Source organism: Podarcis muralis, chromosome 2 (assembly GCF_964188315.1).
Source record: "Podarcis muralis chromosome 2, rPodMur119.hap1.1, whole genome shotgun sequence".
NCBI classification, from domain to species: Eukaryota; Metazoa; Chordata; class Lepidosauria; order Squamata; family Lacertidae; genus Podarcis; species Podarcis muralis.
This window is the reverse complement of record NC_135656.1, coordinates 104,644,792-104,667,425: the sequence shown is the minus strand read 5'-3', so window position 1 is coordinate 104,667,425 and position 22,634 is coordinate 104,644,792. Positions and strand designations below refer to the sequence as shown.

The window sequence follows — 22,634 nt, the reverse complement described above, 5'->3', positions numbered from 1 at the left end:
GATGGTTTCAAGTTAAGAACGGACCTCTGGAACAAATTAAGTTCCTAACCTGAGGTACCACTGTAACAATATTCTATTATTATTTTTTTAATGTAACTGGCAGATGAGAAAATGGAAGTTCATCTTCTGTAATTTTTGCTAATGTTTATTTTCTGATGCCTTCTTTCTTTTTCTCTCTCACTTCTCTCTCAGTTGTCCCTTTCTTTCCTTTTTCTTCTTCTTTGCTTTGTACCTTTGGTAACTGCAGTTTTGTTGTTTTATGGAAAATATTAATTAAAAAACATTTTTTTATAAAAAGTAGGTGGTGCCAGAGCCAATGGCGGGCTGAGTTCTACAAGGGCAACACTGAGGCTAAGGAGGAAGACGCTGACAGGCAACTCCACCCCTTGAAGGAGACACAGCGGAGCGGTCACGCGCCTTAGTGGACCAGCTTCCACTGTCTGCATGTGCTTTCCCTCAGAGCTCCATCCTCACAGGCCTTCTTCGCTCTTCCCTCACAAAGGAGGTGTGTTTTGTAACCCCTCCGAGTCCCACAGAACTTGGCAAGAAACTATATCCGAAGCCAGGGTAAACATTCTCCGACAGCTTTATTTTTTCATATTTTTTTTTTCCTTTTTGGCACAAACAGACCACATGGACATTCGACAGTACCCCTGTCCAACCGCAGATCCGGACAGTTCCATCCTTTCATTCCCCTGTCAGGGGGAGAGGTAAGCTGCCAGGCAAGTTGCAAAATTGTGCTATTCGCTCCAATCTGACAAAGCAGCATTCCCGTGTGAATTTCAAGCTCGTCCTGCAACATCTGTCCTCCCGTTTCCACCCCCCCGCACAACTCCAGGCCAAGTTCTGAGTTTCAGTCAAACTCTAGCAAACTTTGATTATTATTATTTTTATAAAAAAAGACACAAGGGATGGAGAGCACGGGCGCATGTAGACTACATCAGACACGGGCAGAGGGTCATGGAGGAAGATCGGGGGCTCAAAAAAGCTAAGAAATAAAAGCCCCCCCCCCCAGTCTAGCATATTGAAGCATAACCCAGCCATGTGCCTGGGGGGAGAGAGATGGGAGATGTTCTCCTCCTCTGGTTTTGCTAATGGGAAAGAAACCAGCTGCATGGATCTCCACCTTTTCCACAGCAGCCATGAGACCTAGATTAAGGCTGCAATCCTATGCACACTTACCTGGGAGCAATTCTAACGAGACTCAGTAGGTGGGTGATTACTTCTGAGTAGACCTGCACAGGATTGCACTGTACCTTTCCCAACATCTACAAATCGGTCACTGTGGCTTGGGCTATGGATGTCGAGCCAGAAAAAATTCAGCTCGCGGAATGATTTATAGCATGAGCCGCTGCTGCAGACTCAGAATATTGCTGTACTGAGCTCATTCGTAACTGCTACAACTGGCACGCCCCCGGCAGAAATCCTTTCCCAGCTCTTTTTAGTGCAAGATCCTTTTTAGTGCAAGAGACCTAGCAACTGAATGTGGGACCGTTTGCATGCAGAAGGTAGACCAGGCACCCCCAAACTCAGCCCTTCAGCTGTTTTGTGACTACAACTCCCATCATCCCTAGCTACCAGGACCAGTGGCCAGGGATGATGGGAACTGTAGTCCCCAAATAGCTGGAGGGCCAAGTTTGGAGGTGCCTGGGGTGGACTCTACCACTGAGCTATGGCCTGCAGCACTGCCTTGCTCCGAGATTGCAGCAATACTTGGGGGTCCATCATGGCAGCGGCAGGCCCTCGTCCTGCCCCTCAGCCTCGCCTCCAAGGGCATCTTTCTATGGCACAATGTGGGCACTGCCACAAACAGTAACGGCAAGCTGAGCCTTTTCGGATTGGGGGCTGGATTGGAGAGAGTGCCGTCTGAGCTATCAGGCTGGAAGTGCCGTCCCGCCCTGCTCTCTCCCCACACGGCATCCTTCTTGCAGCCGGAAGAGTTCCTGGTGCCCGCCTGCCTCCCATTCCCATATGCTACATGTGGAAAACAGAGGTGGCTACAGAAAATGGCGAGCGGGCGCTTGGGAGTTCCTGGCACTACAGAACATGGGAACGGATGACTGGCTTGTGCTACGTTTGTGGTTGTCACAGAGTGGATGGCTGGCTGGCGGTACTATTTATCATGTGGCTGACACTAGAGGAGCCCAGCTACGGATTGGGGGCCACTAGGTGAGTGGCACGTACTAGGCCGAGTCGGGGCAAAAGGAGCCCCATGGCTTTTTTGAAAGGAAAATGGGAGTCTTCCTGGGGAGAGCTGCCTTCTCCCACCTCCTCCGCTAAGGACCAGGCCGGTGCCCCTCAGGCAGGGCGGGATCCCGAGCTGTTTTCACAGTTCAATGGTGTCGCTCGAGAGGCTGCGAGAATCCACCTGCTTGCTGAGGGCCAGGAAGCTCTTCCGGGCCTCGCGCTCTGAGTTTGGGGCGCTGCTGGAAGGGGCCGGGGGCAGTTCGTCTGGCAGCAGCTGGGCCTGGTTGGGCAGCTCCTCGGGGGGCAGGCTTTCTGGCGAGGACAGGCCGTGGCGCCAGGGGTTCCAGCTGAACTTGAGGGAGGCCCGGGAGAAGGAGGTGCGGGAGAAGCTGTCGAAGGAGGTGTCCGTCGGAGGTTCGCTGGCCAGGCCTCGGCTCTGAGTGGTCGGCTCGCCCATGGAACTGGCACGGGCCAAGCTGTAGAGGCAGTCGGGGTCGCTGCTGCGGCGCGGACGCGACAGCAGGGGCTGGGCCGTGTGGGAGAGCGTGGAGCAGTCGCCGCGCAGGGAAGAGCAGGAGTCCTGGCGGGCCAGGCGCGAAGGGAAGTGGAGGCTGGAGCGAAGGAAGATGGAGTCTCGCACCAGGTGCTCGCGGAAAAGCGCCTCGTCGATGCTGCGGCTCAGGTTGATGGGCGACGGGGGCCGGAACTCCAGCTCTGCCAGGGAGAGGACCGAATCCCGCTCAAAGCAGATGCTGGTGTAGGAGCGGCCCATCATGGCCGCTGCGGCATTGGGGCACTTGGGGCTGTAGACGGGGCGTGCAGGTGATGGACTGGGGCCCCGGACGCCCGCTGCCCTCAGCTCATTGCTGTCCTTGAGTGCCCAGAGGCGCCCGCTGCCACCCCCGGGAGGGTTCCGGATCAGGTTCTTGCTGATGTCGTTGTTGGGGACCTTTTCCAGGATGCCTCCGGCCCAGTCGTAGCAGTTGTTGGGGTACTCGGGCACCTCGGCCTTGCGGTAAGCGCAGAAGTAGCGTAGGAGCTTGGCCCAGCAGGAGTGCTCGGCCGAGCCGTAGCTCCAGCAGAGGGCCTGCCAGGCGAGCGAGACGAGGACAAAGGAGAGCACCAGCTCCACGATCCGGAACCAGAACTGCACAAACCACCAGCCCCAGCTGAAGAGGTCCACCTGGCCCAGAAGGCCCGAGAACCACAACACCCCGTAGAACTGCAGCCCACAGCACGGCAGGGCCAGCCCGCTGCTTGCCAGCAGCAGCCAGGCCCCGCTCCAGACGCCCGGCTCCGGGGTGCCCTCGGCCGTCTCGGCCACGCTGCGCCGCAGCAGCCAGTAAACGAAGGCCGTGAAGGGAAGGAGGCAGATGCCGAGGACGCAGGACAGGGTGTGCAGCCCCACCGGCACGGCCGGGTGCAACGGAGGGGAGAACAAGTCGGCGGCCAGCAGGGCGGCGCTCTGCACGGACCCCAGCGCAGCCCAGAGCGGCAGGCTCTGCCACTTGGGCGGCAGGACTTCCAGGCGGGCCTGGCGGAAGAGGCGGAGGAGGAGCACGGCAAAGGTGGTGAGCAGCATGGGGAAGGGTGCCGTGTAGAGGACCCTCACCGCGGTGGCCGGGAGGCGGCCCCTCGCGCCGTAGGGGTCGGCCAGGAAGAAGGTGGTGCGCAGCAGCCCAAAGACCAGCAGCAAGGCGCTGGCAGCCGCGACGTGCGGGAAGTGAGCCACCCGCAAGGCGAGGGAGCCCCCCAGGCAGGCCAGACTCAGCAGGCTCAGCAGCAGGAAGAGCACGCCGGAGCCGTAGACGTGCAGCGCCCAGGCAAAGCTCAGCGTGCGCTCCAGGTCCCCCCAGCGGATCAAGGTCTGGTTAGGCAGCAGCTGGCTGCAAGCGCTGCCAGGGCTGGGGCAAGGCGGGCTGGAGGCAGTGAGGACGGTGGGCAGGCTGGGCTGGGGGCGGGCCAGCTGGCGGTGCAGAACGACTCTCTGGGTGGTGACCCGGATCAGGCCACGGCGGGGGGTGTCCAGGAGGCGGGCAGACGTGGTGGTGGTGGTGCTGCTGCTCCGCTTAGCGGGACGGGTACCAGAAGCATCTGCAAATAATAATGGAGAAAAGCACGATGGGGGTCAGGAAGGAAGTCTCCGAAAAGACCATTTTTGCAGAAATATATGCAATGGAAAAAAAGGGACGCGGGTGGCGCTGTGGGTAAAAGCCTCAGCGCCTAGGGCTTGCCGATCGAAAGGTTGGCGGTTCGAATCCCCGCAGCGGGGTGTGCTCCCGTTGTTTGGTCCCAGCGCCTGCCAACCTAGCAGTTCGAAAGCACCCCCGGGTGCAAGTAGATACATAGGGACCGCTTACTGGCGGGAAGGTAAACGGCGTTTCCGTGTGCGGCTCTGGCTCGCCAGATGCGGCTTTGTCACGCTGGCCACGTGACCTGGAAGTGTCTCTGGACAGCGCTGGCCCCCGGCCTCTTAAGTGAGATGGGCGCACAACCCTAGAGTCTGTCAAGACTGGCCCGTACGGGCAGGGGTACCTTTACCTTTTACCTTTATGCAATGGAAAACCTGCATTTTTGTTCCTTTGTTAAATCATTATTATGACATGCATACATCCGGCTCTGTCCAGAACCGACATTTTCATCAAGGAGAGAGAAAAAGGAGTAGCAAGTACGAGGTTCCCTCTTCCCAGTACGGTTGAAAGCATGTGGGCAAAGGATGCATTGTGAAGTCTCAGAAGCCGGAGGGGAGGATCAAATCAGATTTCAAGTCTTGGAAAGGCTCTGATGCTGCGCATAGTTCCGCCCCTGTCTCTCTGCAGGACTAATAAAAGCAGATTATAGGATGTAAAAATAGCCAAAGATTGCTACTCTGCTTCATTTGCATGCTGTGCGCATAATGTGCGGAACCTGGCTGCAGATTTTGTCGTAGTTCTTGGGGTTTTTTTAAAGCACAGATTACATAGGAGCACGCATACTGAGTCGGACGTCCGGTCCATCTAGTTCAGTATTGTTTGCACTGACCGGCAGCAGCGCTCCAGGATTTTGGGCAGGAGTCTCTCCAAACCCTGCTGGAGTTGCCAGGATTATTCACTACTCTTGCTAAGACTTCAGACCTCTTCCCTACTCAACGATACACACACACCCCGCCGGTTGCAATGCTATTAAATCCCACTTTCTGCCCCAGGAGCATTTAATGGATTGGTTCACTGTAGCAAAATGAGCAGTTCTCTCAAATGACACACAGTTTTGGATCGACTGGCCTTGCTATCCCCACCGACTGCTCTCCCCCAGGTCTCAGCCCGAGAGAGATATCTTTCCCGATATGCTTTAACTACTAGACATGCCAGGGATCGCAAGCTTTGCCCTTCGGCATGCCCGGCATGCGCTCTGCTACTGAGTCATCTATGCTGGGGGGGGGGGCACGAGATGACTATTTATTCCTCTCCCGAGCTGGAGGCGACAGCAGCCAAATTAAGGAGCAGCTCCCTCTGCCATCTGCTCCAGGGGGCCTTCCCGACAGCAGGTGGGTGGCCTGACCCATTCATTACCCTCCTCCCGCTTCACCATCCTGCCACCTGGCAAGATTCAGCAGAGTGAGCGAGAGACAAGCAACGCTGGCATGCAGGAAGCAGGGCAACCATAACCGGCAATCATTTATGCTCGTGACTGACCGACACAGCTCTCCAAGCGTGGGTCCTTTGGTAGAGAAAATGACGCACCGTCCGCATACAATGGGGAGATGTCAAGCCTGACTGGGGGGACCCCAGGGTTTGCAAATGCGCACAAAAAGGTACAGTGGTACCTCAGGTTACATATGCTTCAGGTTACACACTCCGCTAACCCAGAAATAGTGCTTCAGGTTAAGAACTTTGCTTCAGGATAAGAACAGAAATCGTGTTCCGGCGGCGCGGCAGCAGCAGGAGGCCCCATCAGCTAAAGTGGTGCTTCAGGTTAAGAACAGTTTCAGGTTAAGAACGGACCTCTGGAACGAATTAAGTACTTAACCCGAGGTACCACTGTATTTAGGAGAAATAACCCTAAGCAGTGGTGGTTGGTGGTAAACTCCAAAACCGGCCCAATGGGGACTGAACACACTCAGTGATCGAAAATGCTAACTGTTGGGAGTGAGGAACTGAAAACTGGGATGGAGTACAGTCATACCTCGGGTTACGATCGCTGCGGGTTGCGCGTTTTCGGGTTGCGGACCACGCCGAACCTGGAAGTACCGGAATGGGTTAATTCCAGGTTTCGGCACTCATGCATACGCAGAAGCGCAAAATGACATCACGTGCATGCGCAGAAGTTCCAAATCGCATACGTGCACAGACGCAGCACTTCAGCTGCGGGTTGCGAACGTGCCTCCCGCACGGATCACGTTCGCAACGCGAGGTATGACTGTATCCTAGAAAATAGCTCGGCCGGGGCTGGCATACCACACACTGCAGCTCTCCCGATTGTAATAACTGGTAATTTTTCAGCCTGAAGATGAGCCCAGAGGAGGGGAGGGGAGGGGAGGGGGTGATTAAGGAAGACTCAGTAGATTGTTCAGAACTGGTAAGGCAAGCTAAGAGGCCACCGCTGAGATAAGCCTGGAGGATATGCGCTAGGGATCCAGGAATGACTGTGGAGGGACTTTGTTTTTCTGAGTTACACAGGAGGGAAGTGAAGAAGCTTCAGGCCGGGCCACATGCAGAGAAGCCTACTGTTGTAAACAACTGACAAGCTATATGGGCTAAGTGGAGAAAGGCTCAGCAGCAGAGCACCCTCTCATCCTGCCAAACGCTCCCAGATTCAATCCCTGGCGTCCCCAGGAAGGGCTGAGAAGATCCCCTGCCTGAAACCCAGTCGCCGAAGAAAATGCTGAGCTAGATGGAGCAAACGGTCTGACTCAGTAGGCAGCTTCCTCCGTCCCTAAGGTGCGTCTGTTTTACAGGGATTATGCTGAGCATAGTGGAAATTCTGAAACGAGAAGCACTAAAGCCAACTTAGTATGGAGGGAACAAGCAAAGGATCCAGAAATTGCAAATGCAACAGTTCCCCATTGATCATGATGATGATAATGATGATAATGATAATTTATTATTTATACCCCGCCCATCTGGCTGGGCCTCCCCAGCCACTCTGGCGGCTTCCAACAAAGATCAAAAATACATTAAAATATCACACATTAAAAACTTCCCTGAACAGGGCTGCCTTCAGATGTCTTCTAAATGTCAGGTAGTTGTTTATCTCTTTGACATCTGATGGGAGGGCGTTCCACAGGGTGGGAGCCACTACCGAGAAGGCCCTCTGCCTGGTTCCCTGTAGCTTTGCTTCTTGTAGTGAGGGAACCACCAGAAGGATGACGTAGTAATTTTTAATTTTATTTATTTTATTGAATTTATATGCCCACAGGTCTCAGTTCCACCCTATTTCTGAAGTCAATGAGTCTGAATGTGTACCACCTAATGGCAGATTTTTTTTTTTGAGGGGGTGGAATCTGCTGGGTTGCAATCTGGAGAACATCCATGCACCTTTAAATCTTCCACTGCAAGTGAGAGACAAGGCAGCCAGAGCTTCTTCGCTGTCTTTTGCCTGCCATCCACTCCCCAATTTGCTGGAACTGATCCAGGCGTGAGTGGATCAGAAAAGCAGAGGGGAACTGGGGAGTGGGGGTGAGATCAGGGGATAGGGAGGCAAAAACTGTGCCAAATACAGAAACTGCCCAGCAGGAAGGGGGGGGAGGGTGTCTGCGTGGGAAGGTGTCAAATCACCATTTGTCACAAAAAACGATGGGGGCAGTGGTGCTGGATCGCCTTGGCTTCAGGAGAAAAGTGTGGCCTACTATTGCACTCTTCTGCTGAGCCCAAGGGAAGAAAAGAAAGTGGGTGAGCAAGGGGGAGGTGGGAACTTCCTAAGTCAGGTCCTTCTACATCAGTAGGGGCGCGGGTGGCACTGTGGTCTAAACCAGTGTTTCCCAACCTTTTTTGGGCAAAGGCACACTTGTTTCATGAAAAAAATCTCGAGGCACACCACCATTACAGCCCCGTGACGTCAGCGCGCAGCGTCACGCCGGGAGGGACATGAATTGCTAGCAAATTACATAATCACCTCCTTGAGGGCTGGCTCATCTTCTCCGAAGGCAGAACCCCATTAATTAACAGCACAGACTCACACCATAGCCAAGACGAGGGGGGAAAACCTCAGTCATGCACAGTCATGCACATGTGGGGGCTAAATGAGGACGAAGACCGGGCAGAGAGCAGGGTTCAAATCACCCCACCTGGCCAGGACAATCCCTGGGTGCTCCCTTGGGCCACTCGCCTGACCCACCTCGCAGGGCTGTTGTTGCGAGGATAACACGGGGAGAACCACGCGCGCCCCCGGGAGCTCCTTGGAGGAGAAAGCGGGCGATGAATGCAATGCACAAAATATATGAGAGGCGACCAGGTTTTGCAGGTGAGGGGCCCCCGCCAGCCTCCGCTTCCAACACCCGGCGCAACGACGCCGAAGTTTTCCCCCGGGCTCGGCTCAGGGAGCAGCGCTGCTCCCCCCCGGCTCCCCTTCGCCCTCCCGGCTCTCTCTGCCGCCCACTGGGGACCCCCCTCACCTGCCAAGTCCGGAGCGCCGGTGGAAGTTGCATGCATGCATGCAGGGCGCCGCGTTGCCATTGCATTGCACTGCACTCCATGCAACGCCTGCACGCATGCATTGCCTTGCACGCCCGTCAAGGGGTCTCCCCGCGGTCCGATGCGTCCCCTCCGGCGCGGATGCAGCATTGCAAAAATAAAAAAACCCCGACGCAGCCCTACCTGGGGGGCAGCCTCCGCCTCCGCCGCTCCGCCTCCGCGGGGATCCCCGGGCTCCATCCTGCCGCCCGATCTCCGGGGGGCGCAGGCAGGCTGCGCGGGGTCTGCGCGGAAGAGCCCCTGCCCGCCCGGCCGCCGCCGCGCTCATTCCATGGCCGGGAGAAGAGCGCTTCAAACAAAACGCCCAGCCCGCCAGGCCACGCTGGGAAACGTAGTTTGCGCACCCCGCGCGGGCGCGGAGCCCAAGGGCGAGGGGACTACGGATCCCGGCAGCCCCCGCGCCGGGGACGGAGGGGGAGAGGCCGGGTGCAGGGGTGGAGGGACGGGTGGGCGAGCGAGTGAGTGAGTGGCAGCCGCCAAGCCTTGGCCGAGAGCCAGTAAGGGCCTCCGAGGAGGAGGAGGAGGAGGGAGGCGCAGAGCGGGAGGGAGGGAGGGAACCCCAGGGGTCATCTAGTGACGGCGCCCCAATCGAAAATTTGACTTTTAAAAAAAAATCTTTCAATTTTTTAATTTTTCCCGCGGCACACCAGGCAACATCTCGCGGCACACTAGTGTGCCGCGGAACAGTGGTTGGGAAACACTGGTCTAAACCACTGAGCCTCTTGGGCTTGCCAATTGGAAGGTCGGCAGTTTGAATCCCCGCTACAGGGTGAGCTCCCGTTGCTCTGTCCCAGCTCCTGCCAACCTAGCATTTTGAAAGCACACCAATGCAAGTAGATAAGCAGGTACCACTGCAGCAGGAAGGTAAACGGCGTTTCCGTGCACTCTGGCTCTTGTCATGGTGTCCCGTTGCACCAGAAGTGGTTTAGTCCTGCTGGCCACACGACCCGGAAAGCTGTCTGTGGACAAATGCCAGCTCCCTCAGCCTGAAAGCGAGATGAGCGCCACAACCCCAGAGTCGCCTTTGACTGGACTTAACTGTCCACAGGTCCTTTACCTTTTTTTACCTCTACATCAGTATTGTCTACACTGACTGGCAGTGGCTACCCAGAGTTTCTCCCAGCTTTGCTGGAGATCAAACCTGGGGCCAAGTTATGGTCCTGCCCTAGGGAAAAGCGCGATCCTCTCTGATAACGTGTTGTGGGCTCAGGGACCCGAGGCCTAGAGGAGGGAACGAAATAGCTCAGGGGCAAGAGCACCCATCCTGCCTCGTCTTCGCAGAGATATGCCCCGGGAAGGAGCAGCTAGCGAGGAGGACAGCCAAGCTTGCGTAGTTAGCGCTAATCGGGTCCGGAGATTATCCTGATTAGAAATGGCACCGAGCTCAGATATAACCAGCACCCCCCGCTGCCTATGGAACAATCCATTTAGGGCAGAACTAGGTCCCTCACACGGCAGCCTTGCTTCTTCCCGGTCCACCCAAATCCTCCCTGGGCATCTGGGGCAGAATTCCAAATCGAGGCTCTAAATGGGTATCAGCCTTTGTCCCTGGGTATGGAGGGGATTCCAAGGGGGGAGCGTGTGTGCCTTGCTACTCTGCCCCTGAACTGACCACACAGCTGTATGTCTCGATGGGTTCCAGCATCCTGCACCCCTAAGCACCCTGTACTTTTTGAATGCAGTCAAAGGTTCGCTTCCAAGCACCTTCCTTCTGGTGGGACTGGTGACCATGAACACGAACCCACATCTGTCTAAGTATGGTGCTGAAAGGTCACGTGAGCCAATTTTACTGCCCAAAGCGAAGACCATTCCCATTCTACAGGGGAGAGACTACTGGAAATAATTGAGATATATATAATAATTGTCTCGCGCCCCCTGCCTCCCCACCCAGGCTGGGACCCTTAATAAGGCGGAACTGCTGGTTAAGTATTTGCTTTTGTCCTTACACGCCACTGTGTACCATTATCAGAAGACAAATTTGCGAAGCAAATTGTCTGAGATGGCTCAAGCGAGCAAGCCAAGTTACACAGGGTGAGCAGGGTTGTGGGTTTAATTGCCACCGTTTTGCAGAGCTCGTGAAAGGCTGCGGAAGGGGATACCGGCTGCAGAAGAAGAAGAAGAAGAGTTTGGATTTGATATCCCGCCTTTCACTCCCTTTAAGGAGTCTCAAAGCGGCTAACATTCTCCTTTCCCTTCCTCCCCCACAACAAACACTCTGTGAGGTGAGTGGGGCTGAGAGACTTCCAGGAAGTATGACTGGCCCAAGGTCACCCAGCAGCTGCAAGTGGAGGAGCGGAGACGCGAACCCGGTTCCCCAGATTAGCAGACTACCGCTCTTAACCACTACACCACACTGGCTTTCAATCTCCACTTTTTTGTTTTTAAAGTTTGCGGCTGCAAATATTGCTGGCAGTGTGTTTGGGCAGCGCCAGGCGAGAGCTCAAATAAATGCCAGAGAATTTGCTGAATGGGCAGAAGGCAGAACAGAGAATGGAGAAGGAATGCAGCTTCAGACATTCAAAGCTACCTTATACTGAGATAGACCTACTTGGGCCTGGACTGTCCACTTTGAAGATGAGGAACCTGTGGACCTCCAGGTTTTGCTGAGCTACACATCCCTGACCATTAACCGTGCCAGCTGGGTTGTTGTGTTTAGAGCTCAACAGCCACCCTTAGCCTAAACCCAGGACAGTTTAACACGGAGCTGTGTCAGAATCAGGATTTGAATCTGCGTCTCTATTCAGGGAGCAGGACAAAGCCTTGAGTCTTAAGGCTGCTCGGCCACCCAGACACTCGTTGAGTGCCCTGTATAACTCACTGTCCCTCCCCCCCCCCCCCCCGCCCACAGTCTAGGAGAAGCAGAATGAATTATGCAACGCAATAATAAATTTAATGCTAGTCAATTCAGCATATTTGCAACAGTGGCGGATTTAAAATCTGAAACGAAAGCCCAGCAGTAAGGCAATCCACCTCCTTCAATAACGCAGCCAATCTATTGTTGCAATGTATTATGTATGGAGCACTGACAAGGTGCACAGCACTTTGCACAGCGAGATAAGCAAAAAAGAGAGGGCAGGGCAGGTCTTTACGCCAACAGGATTACACTGAGACGGTGCAACCCTATGCATGTCTGCTTAAAGCAAATCTCATCGAGATCAACAGAGCACACTCCCAAGTAAGTTTGCAGCCTAAGTGTGGCATCCAAGCCATACTAAAAATGGACCTGTTGTTAACCACAACTAACTTGTGGGTTCTGTTCCGAATGTGACTTTGTCAGCTACGAACCCTAAAAGTGGAGGGAGATTATGGAGGGAGGGGGAGAAAGGAAGGGAACAGCAAAAGGGCTAGGGGACAAATAGGTGAGTAAATGAAGTTATATGTAAAGGTAAAGGTAAAGGGACCCCTGACCATTAGGTCCAGTCGTGACCGACTCTGGGGTTGCGGCACTCATCTCGCTTTATTGGCCGAGGGAGCTTCCGGGTCATGTGGCCAGCATGACTAAGCCGCTTCTGGCTAATCAGAGCAGCGCACGGAAATGCCGTTTACCCTCCTGCCGAAGCGGTACCTATTTATCTACTTGCACTGGCATGCTTTCGAACTGCTAGGTTGGCAGGAGCTGGGACAGAGCAACGGGAGCTCACCCCGTCGCGGGGATTCGAACCGCCGACCTTCTGATCGGCAAGTCCTAGGCTCTGTGGTTTAACCCACAGCGCCACCCGCGTACTTAGGGCCAAACTGTGTATTATATTATTCATGCTTTTTCTTTTTTAAAAAAAGCAAATAGCAGCTGTGGGAGGGATATTCTGAAGGATTCCAAGGACACCCATACCTGAATTCAGCACCACGGGATATGCCGATCATGGAGGGATGATTTGCGGAGCCCTATTAGCAAGCTCCATGTTCAGAAGCAGCGTATCTCGGGGGGGAAGCCTTGCCAGGGAATCATAATGCCTTCAAGCCCTGTTTGGGGCTTCTTGTTGGACCACGTTGGCTGGGACTGATGAGAGTTGGAGTCCACATATGGAGTCTACCGCCTTGGCTACGCAGGCATAGGCCACTGGATCGCGGCCTAGATGGTCTGATCTAACAGGCCTCTTCTCTTCTTCACGTTCTTAGTAAACATCCTCACTGCACTGTTCTCACTCACCTGGGTGCTTGGTTTCTGGGCTGGTCCTCACCACAAGGGTGTCCTGTCCAGGAGTAGAGGACCCAACGTACGTGACAGGGACCTTGGGCATCACAGCTCCCCGGACTCGTTGGGGGTTAATATCGATCGCTCCCAAAATCCCTGGGGAGAAAAAGAGAGGAATAGGCTTTGGATGGATCCAGCAACTACACAGGTAGCTCTAGCTCAGGCTCAAACTGCTGCCTTGTTTTCTCCCAGAAGCATTGCTTTTATTATTACTGTATACCTGAAGGAGCGTCTCCACCCCCATCGTTCAGCCCGGACGCTGAGGTCCAGCACCGAGGGCCTTCTGGTGGTTCCCTAACTGTGAGAAGTGAGGTCACAGGGAACCAGACAGAGGGCCTTCTTGGTAGTGGCACCCACCCTGTGGAATGCCCTCCCTTCAGATGTGAAGGAAATAAGCAGCTATCTTATCGTTAAAAGACATCTGAAGGCAGCCCTGTTTAGGGAAGTTTTTAATATTTAATGCTGTATTGTTTTTAACACTCGATTGGGAGCTGCCCAGAATGGCTGGGGAAACTCAGCCAGATGGGTGGGGTATAAATAATAAATTATTATTATTATTATTATTATTATTATTATTATTATTATTATTATTATTATTATTATTTTCATATCCTGCCATTCCTCTCATAGGAGCTCAGGGCAGCAAACACAAAACAGTCAAAACCATTCGATTAATTATTATTTTTTAAAAGTCTGAAAACAATCACATGCCCTCATAGTTAATAATTTCAAGGTTGTCATCCAATGTCTGGGTAACCTTTAAAAATTAAATCCCTCCTCAATGTTAATAATGTTCCCTTTGTAGCTAAAGAGATTATAAGGTGAGGAAAGTTATCCGACCCCAAGAGGACTGATTCCAATAGGAGTTTCAGGTAGCAGAAGAACCTTACTGAGTAGCTAAGGGTTCTTAGCCATACTCAAGAGTAGACTCATTGAAATTGATGGCCATGGCTAAGTTTGGTCCATTAATTCCAGTGGGCCTGCTCTGAGTACAGCATAGCTGGCTACAACCGTTTTGTTACTTTTCTGCTTGCGGTGAGCATCCGAAGTAACTTACAATAACAATATTTTGTTGATTTATGTTAGCTATTTAACAACAAAACGTGTAGACCACTTAGTAAAATAAATAAACCTCTCAATGCAGTGGCGTAGCATGGGTTGTCAGCACCCGGGGCAAGACAAGTAATTTGCGCCCCCTAACCCGTGGATTTGCGCCCCCTAACCTGTGGATTTGCCCTAACCCCAGATGTTGCGCCCGGTGTGGCCGGCCCCCCCTGCACCCCCCACGCTACGCCACTGTCTCAATGGTTCACGTAACGATATATACCCAGTGCTCAAATAAAAATCATATTAAACTATGCTATGCTACTTTCGTGGAAGACAGGAGTGCCTGGCGTGCTCTGGTCCATGGGGTCACGAAGAGTCGGACACGACTAAACGACAACATGCTACTTCCTGCCACTGTTGCTGCTTCACAAAACACCCTGGAGCGTTAAACCCCAACCCAACCGTAGCAAAGCTACAATATCCCGGCCACCTCCTCCCTGTCGCTGCCAGGCTCTTTGCTACTTCATATATCCTCCCTCGCAGCCAAATGTCTTCCCCCATCGCTGCACTAATAAAACAATTCACTCGATTCCACCCATAATATGCCAGCCACTCTACAGAGCCCAGCTTACTTCTGCCACGTTACATCCCAGCCCCGACTGCAGTTATCATAGGCATAACCCTCCCCAGTATGGTAATTCCTATTCACTCTCATGGGGACACCCTAAAGCAAGTGGCAAACGATAGCAACAGAAAGTGTCAGGAAAAACCCAGGTGTATGGCAACGAATGGAAAAAGCTCCAAAAACTTAAAATCACTGTTGTTGTTTTTTGGTGGGGAAGGCTTCTCCCAAAAAGCTCAACAATTTGGGTTTATTCCAAAAACAAAACAAAACAAACCCTCAACAACTTTGCGTGTGTCAGGAAGTTAACTTTTTGAAATATGGCAACCCTACCTTTAAGCAGTCATTGCTTCCCCCAAAGAATTCTGGGAACTGTAGTCAGTTCAGGGTGCTGAGAGTTGTCAGGAGACACCCCCACGCTGCCACCGCTGCCTATTCTCCTCTCAGAGCTACAATTCCCAGCATTCCCTGGGAAGAGGGACCGATTGCTAAACCGCTCTGCAATTGCAACTACAGGTCTCCTAACAACTCTCAGCGCCCTGAATAGAACTACAGCTCCCAGAATTCTTTGGGACTGTTTAAAGTGGTACCGTACTGCTCTAAGCATATGATGTAGCCTTAAGAGAGAGCAAATGGGTCTATTTACCAATGGTTCCCAATTAGCTACGAATTATGGAATCCCCGTTTTTCAAAAGTAAAGCCACGAACCCCCTACTTTTGAAAATTTTGATATCGCTGTGGTAATCTTTGTTGTGTGAATGGTATGATGAACCCCCTGGGTGTGTTACACGGACCCCACCCGCCACAGACCACCAATTGAGAACCACTTGGCTATTAGTTTGACCAGAATCAGGGGTGGGGGGAGCGTGTATTGCTAGTAAGACCGTAACCCAAAGTAGAAACAACCTAAAACCTACCTGGGGTTGCTGACCTGCCAAGAGACTGAGTCTTTTCCGTTCCGGCCACTTCCCAAAGTCCTGGCTGCTGCGTTGTGTGGACAATCAGGCTCCAATGGGTGCTTCCTTGGTGCGTAACTGGCCCCTGGGGCGTCCCTGCCATGTCCCCTGCCGGTGAAGAGGTGGAAGGGTTCGGGAAGACCTCTGAGGCTGGCTGAGGGGGGCTTGCGGAGGCCAGGGTCCCATCCAGTGGGATGGCTGTACCAGCCCGGGAGACAGAAGCAACAGTGTCCCTCCCTGGCCCAAGGGGGCTCTGGGTGTATCCAGCCGCCTGTGTGGGCCTAAAAGGAGTGGTGGAGAGCTCCCCCCGTCCCTGAGGGCCCCCATAAGCCTGTGTGCTCCTGTACGAAGCCATGTATTTGACGGTGGTCTGGTTTGGGCCCACCAGCTCCTGCTGCGGACCCCCGCTTCCCAGCTGCCCCACGGCGCTATCGCCCCTCGGGCCGGTGCGTTCGGTCGCCATCCACTTTACGTGGGACCCGCCAGCAGGTAATGTCACCAAGGGGATGGTGGACACAGTAGGCTTGGGGCCTAGTGTGGTTGCCATGGAGATATCTTTGAGCACCGCCTGGTGGCGGCTGTGTGTGGTCTCGTCCTGGGAGGCAGGTAAATCCGAGGCCTCGACCCCGGATGAGGTTGGCAGGGAGGCCATCCCAGGAGTGGCCACGCTTGCAGCACCAGGGACTGAGAGAGAAGTCCCATTAATTCCCTGCTCTGGGCTTATTTCCACAGGTGCATGGCCAGTGGTCGCCTCAGGCTCTGTTTGAACGCTAGAAAGCCCCACTGTTGACAGAGTGAAGCCCCCCGCCTGAGGAAGACCCTGCACGGTTAGGTGGGGAGCCGAGCTTACTTCAGAAGCCCTAGCAGGTGTCCCCAAGCCAGAACGGGTCACCGGAGGGAAGTCAAAGGGCACCCGGGGTATTGGAGTCCCAGGACGGCTTGTGGGATTTGCCCCGTCCCAAATCTCACTGCCCGGCTCCCCATCGCCGCTAGAGATGTCGTGGGCAAAGGGGTCTGAACGGGTTGGCGATATGCTTGGGAGACGCTCTTGGGAGGGTCCATTCAGCGGAGGCAGCCGTGGGGCAGAGCTCAAAGGAGGGCCCCAGGTGGGGTTGTTTGGGGTGGGGAGGCGGGACGCCTGTTGCAGGGCCGGCAGCAGCAGGCTCCAGGCTAGGAAGAGTCCCACGGAGGCCATTGCTGCGACGTGAGGTGGCCCGCATCCAGCGTCGTCACAACTTCTCAGGCTTCACCCTGCGGGACAGCGACATGGGTGAGGAAGGCGGCTGGCTGTCGCAAGTGAGGAATGGGAACAAAAAAACGACAGAAAGGGAAGCAAGTGGGTGAGTTTGGTGACAAACGGCTGCGATGAGCAAAGCGGGGTTAAGCCAGGAGACCGCTGCCACGGGAAACAAAAGCAGCAACATGAACGGAACGCCAAGCTGGGTGTACGGAGAGCTGCAGGCGAGCATGAGTGAGCAGCTGTGCATGGCACATGGATGCAAACATGAAGCTGAAGTCACATGTATAGGCAACTTGTCTCTCCCTTCTCCGGCATACAGCTGCAGTGTGTATCGCCTTCTCCCCTCCCACTGCCGGGTTTGGAGGGACCTCAGATGGCAGCAGCCAACCCCCCCCCCCCTTCCCAACTCTGGGCTTTGCCACTGCATCTTGAGCCAGAGGAGGCATGGCAAGGCAGCTGCCCCATCTGAAAAGACAATAATGGAGTTATCATTCTGGGGCTGGTGGGGTTCTAAGGCGAGGGCCACACAGGGTGGCTCTTATGCCCTGCAACATCCTTATAGGATTACAGTCACCTTCTATTTCTCTTGTTGCCATTTGGGCACAATAGCAAAACCTTAGGGAGTGAGAGGGTTTATGTAAGCAGCTGCCTGGTCCATGCAACCCAATATTGCGCACCCCAGCAGGCAGCAGCGCTCCAGGGCTACCAAAGCCTTTCCTGCTCTTGTTAAGATCCTTTAACTGGAATTGCCAGGAACTGAACCTGGAACCATCTGCAAGGCATACCTCTCTGAAAATGCAGGTGATCAGCTGGCCTACAAAAGCAAACCACATCCCAGGAGCTGTGTGACTCCATACCTCAGCCCTGCAGAGCACCTACTCCCTGCAGCTCATGCAAGTTCACCTTGGGCGCCTGGCTCCCGGTCTATTGCAGCTTGAGGATGGGGATGCTCAGACCAAGCTAGCTGATCCCTGCACCCCTGATTGGAGCCAGGAATCCTGCAGCACTTTAACCCTTCCCAGGCCCGGCAGCCAAGAGCTGCATGATTTGGAATGCCTTGTATTCGTGTCCAACCTGAGGCAACCCAAACCACCATACCTTGGTAAAAGGCACTTGAGTATCCCAAAAGAGTTTTTCACCACACTGCAGCACCCTATCCACTAGCTATCACGAGCCATTGATATATAACAAAGGCAGCATGGCCCAACAGGCAGAGAGCAGAACCTGACTCCAAATTCCCACTTTTAAATCAAAGTCTCACTGCACAGACGCTGAGCAAGTTTCTGCCTCTCAGCCTCAGTTACTCCGCGCTGTAAAATGGGAGCAATAAATGCCCACCGCATTGATTTGCTGCAAGACAAGTGTTATAACCACGATGGTGATAAAAACACCAGGCTGCACATCTCCCAACAATTCACCCACCTCCCTGTCATGTGCTTCATGCTGCCATCCCATTAACATCCTACCAAGCAGCCGAGGGATCCAGCCTCTCAGAATAGGCATTTCCCCCCCCCTCCCCGTGAGCTCAAGAACGCACAAATGCTGCACAAGGGAACACAACACACACACCTCAGCCTGGGGTTCTTCATGCAAATCTGCCCCCAGTCTGGGTGCTCTTGGGGAAGGGCCCAGGCTCAGTGGTGGAGCATTTGCTTTGCATGCCAAAGTTTCCAGCTTCAATCCTGGCATCTCCAGGTAAAGGCTGCAAAGGGGTGCCTGCAAAGTGGCTGCCAGCCAGTGTGGACAATACTGAGCTAGATGCAACACCGGATCCAGAATTGGCCTCCACAGTCACTTGTTAAAACCGTATTTATGGAAGACAATCTTACTCGGCTACGAGTGATCGCCAAAGAAGAAGAAGATGCAACACCGGTCTGATTCAGTATAAGGCAGCTTCCCAGGTCCCATCACTGAGATCCTCAATGGCCAGCGATTCTTCTGGCAGGGCAGTCACACTTACCATAAGCCTGGAGGTGGGTGCGTGGTCTTTGCAAAAGGTGGGGGGGGGGGGGCAAAAAACCGGGCAGTGCAAAGGCTTCTTTGCTCACACAGCATCCAAGCCGGGGAGTTGCCAGGCTGTCTCGGCGTCCAAGGTCAGTAATGCGCAGGGTGTGCCAGGCGTCCAAACTTAATGGTCCTCCATTAAACGCCTTGCCAGGTGCCAGGAAGAGTGCCCTCCCGGGTGTCTATGGAGGAGGACGTCTCTTTCCCTCCAACGCCCCCCCCCCCGCCCCGCCTTCCGCCAAGCCTGGATGGACATGCACAAAACACAACACGCAGAGATACATTCGTGTACAAACGCGCGCAGGTTTCTCACCTCGGGCTCCTCCTGGCGCCGCTGCCCCGCGCTGCCCCGCATCGCTTGGGCAGGAGCCGAGGGTGGGATGTCCTAGATGCGCCCAAAGCTCCTCCTCCTCGTCGTCGTCTCTTCTCCTCTGCTCAGGTGCCCCCCGCGGCCAGCTCCGCTCTTGCCGGCATCGTCGCGGGGAGCAGCGAAACCACCCTGCAAAAAAAGCCCAGCAAGCAACAAGGCGCGCTCCAGTAACAGCAGCAGAGCCTCTTCCCTCCCCTTATCCCGCAAGCCCCAAATAGCCACAGCATCGAGCTCGGCCAGCATGCATTAGGAAGGGGGCGCAGCAGGAGGAGGAACCTCCGCTGCCCCCTCCTTCTCCCTCCCTCCCCGCTCCTTGTGTCAGGATTCGCACTCGGTGCCAAGGGATCCGTGCACCCGGGATGGAGAAGGCCGGCGGGTGGCTCGTGTCCCGACCTGCTTGCCTGCTTCTTCCACTTTGCCCAGCCAAAGGTGCTGCAGGCGGTGAGCAGGGCGCCCCACAAAAGGCCAAGGTGCTGCGGCGGCACAGTCACGTGCAGCGGCAGCAGCAAACCCGGGACGCAGCCAGCGCAGCTTCTGCCGGCCCGGGCAAGCGACGCTCAGCTAATGGGGCTGGAGGATCGCGGAGCGGGAGCAGGGAGAGAAAGGCCCGCTCCGCCCCCCCTCTCCCCCCACCCACCAAACTCTTCCCGCCCCACTGCGCCCTTGCCCCCCACCACGTGGCTGCGCCCTCCTTGCAGACCCCCGCCGTGATGATCCAATGTCCAATGATGTTAGATCCTAAAATGTGATAGGTTCTTAGGAGGATCAGATCCCTCCCTCCCTCCCGGGTGAGTCATTCTGCACTCTGCACATGCACTGGCGCACTGCTCCGCGTTTCCTTTCCCGGAGGATCTGGCTCCAACGAAGCCCCGGAAAGTCTGCCGACCAGAATAGGCTGAGAGGGAAGTCTGTGCAAAGGAATCCTGTGGCAGAGGAGAGGAGTTTTGCATATGGGACAAGAAGACTAATTATTACAGTGGTACCTCGGGTTACAGATGCTTCAGGTTACAGACCCCACTAACCCAGAAATATTACCTCGGATTAAGAACTTTGCTTCAGGATGAGAACAGAAATTGTGCTCCGGTGGCGCAGCAGCAGCAGGAGGCCCCATTAGTTAAAGTTGTGCTTCAGGTTAAGAACAGTTTCAGGTTAAGAACGGACCTCCAGAACGAATTATTAAGAACAAGTTCTTAACCTGAGGTTATAATAAAATTATAATAAAAACACTATAGATAAGCATTGCGCCTCAGGGAACTTACCTGTTAAGGGTTCAATAAGTGTTTGTGTGTTGCAAACCGCCCTGTGATCCTCGGATGAAGGGTGGTATTATATAAATTTAATAAATAGAATAAATAAGTAGATAAACAACAGAAAGGGGCCTTTTTGGAAGCTCGGTTACCGGTTCCAGGCGGCTACATGGGCAAGGTCACTTTGAACATGCTCAGAAGTCCTCATCTCCACATTTTGACAATGCTTTGTCAGGTCAAGGTAGCCAAAGCCCCATCAGCAGTGAGCCACATGCCCTCAAGAAGCTCATTTCCTCCCCAAGTGGTGCGTTAATCAAGACGCATCAACTCCTGCAGCCAAGCTGGAGCCAAACATATTGCTCTGCTTTCCTTTGGGCCACATCAGTGAGGCCACGGGTGGGGTGGGTAGCCCAGGACAACCATACACACTGCCCAGGCTTGTGCTCCCAGGAAGTCACTTCGGTGCTGCTAATGTAGTAAAAACAATGCAATGGGAGGCTGGATTCTCGAACGGTTTGACCTCCTGTTGGCGCACTCCTCCGTTCTCTCTCAAGACAGACAGATACCAACAACAACGTGCCACATTTAGTCAGGTATACTCTCTCTAAACATGGAAGTTCCATTTCACCATCGTGCCTAGTACCGTATTTTCTGCTCCATAAGACGCACTTTCCCCCTCCTAAAAAGTAAGGGGAAATGTGTGTGCGTCTTATGAAGTGAATGCAGGCTGCGCAGCTGTCGCTGAAGCCAGAAGAGCAAGAGGGATCGCTGCACACCAATCCCTCTTGCTCTCCTGGCTTCAGGGATAGCCACGCAAAACCTCTTGAGCGCAGCAGGAGCGCTCGTCCCTCTTTGCTCAGGAGGCTTTGCATTGCTTTCTTGTTTCTTGTTTTCCTCCTCTAAAAACTAGGTGCGTCTTATAGTCGGGTGTGTCTTATAGGGTGAAAAATACTGTGAGTCCTGCGCTCCACAAATTCAATAATTTGCCTGTTTGTTTTAAGCCACTTAACTCCGCAACTGGTTTCTTTATTTCTCATTATATATATATGTGTGTGTGTGTGTGTGTGTGTGTGTGTGTGTACATATATATATATATATATATATATATATATATATATATATATATATATGAAAACCTTTCAAAGCAGTTTACAAAAGAGAGGGAGAGTAGGAACATTCCCCACAATGGAAACCAGTACCTGCAATGACTGAAAGACCATGTAGGTGCAGTTTCAAGGTCAGCGGTGGGGATCTTGTGGTTGAGAAGAAGTAGAAGGTAAAGCATCGCCTGGTTCAATCCTGAGAGTGTGCAAGGAATGGGGGAGACATCCGCCTGAAACTCTGGAGAGCTGCTGCCAGTCAGTGTTGACAATACTGAACTAGATGGACTTCCTGTGTTCCCAAGAGTGGCTTTGCCCAGGTACTTAATAATTATATATTCCATATTCCAGGGCTGCCTGTGCTCAATAGAAGAAACACATTCCTCTCTCCTCCCTGCTGCAACTCAGTTTTCATGTGCCCCCCCAATCGATATCACCCATTTATTTATTAAAAGTATTTATTTCAAAGCCAGCTTTCATCTCCAAAGATACCCAGACCTGCAGACAGAAAGCATGGCTTAGATCACTAATGTTAAAAAAAAAAAAAAGAGTGAACACTGACAATCAGACAAAAACAAAAAACACAGGCACCATCATAAACAAATAGGAACACATTTTCTAGTTGCTGCAACCTGCGTAAGGAGGCCTTGCTCTCCCCAAAAAGATGCCCCGGCGAAAGAGGTTCTTATTTACCCAGACACTTCACTCTTTATTCGTGTTCATCTTTTAGCTGGGTGGGGTAGGGTGTGTTCTTTTTACATTATTGCAAGATGAGCAATTCTAGTTAACCTATTTTTAAATCTTTTGATGTATTCTAATTTGAAATTAATATGCTTTCTCTCTTTTTTTTTTAAAGGAGGCAACTTTTGAGGCAATTTTTTTTTGCAGTAAGCAACAAATAAGGATTAATAATAATAGCTGTTGACTAACTGCTGTAATTGCAACAACAGTGCACTGAACTGACTGCCTCCACTTTTAAAAATGTCACCCTTGAAGTAAAC

At 53.3% G+C, this 22,634-nt stretch overlaps 1 protein-coding gene across 4 annotated transcripts; it reads right to left on the bottom strand.

The window, feature by feature from the left end:
- Positions 1–568: 568 nt before the first annotated feature.
- Positions 569–19,906, bottom strand: PRRT3 (proline rich transmembrane protein 3). 4 transcript variants are annotated; one of them, XM_028719690.2, is made up of 5 exons: positions 19,680–19,906; positions 19,230–19,415; positions 15,634–16,923; positions 13,003–13,143; positions 569–4,281 (listed from the first exon to the last, which is right to left on the bottom strand). In XM_028719690.2, the coding sequence occupies exons 3-5, from the start codon at positions 16,865–16,867 to the stop codon at positions 2,327–2,329; spliced, it is 3,330 nt and encodes a 1,109-aa protein (XP_028575523.2). In that variant the 5' UTR covers positions 16,868–16,923; positions 19,230–19,415; positions 19,680–19,906; the 3' UTR covers positions 569–2,326. The 4 variants fall into 4 exon arrangements, with proteins under 4 accessions (XP_028575523.2, XP_028575524.2, XP_028575522.2 ...); XM_028719691.2 differs by lacking the exon at positions 19,680–19,906 and having other exon boundaries at positions 15,634–16,959; positions 19,230–19,669; XM_028719689.2 differs by lacking the exon at positions 19,680–19,906 and having other exon boundaries at positions 19,230–19,669.
- Positions 19,907–22,634: the final 2,728 nt, after the last annotated feature.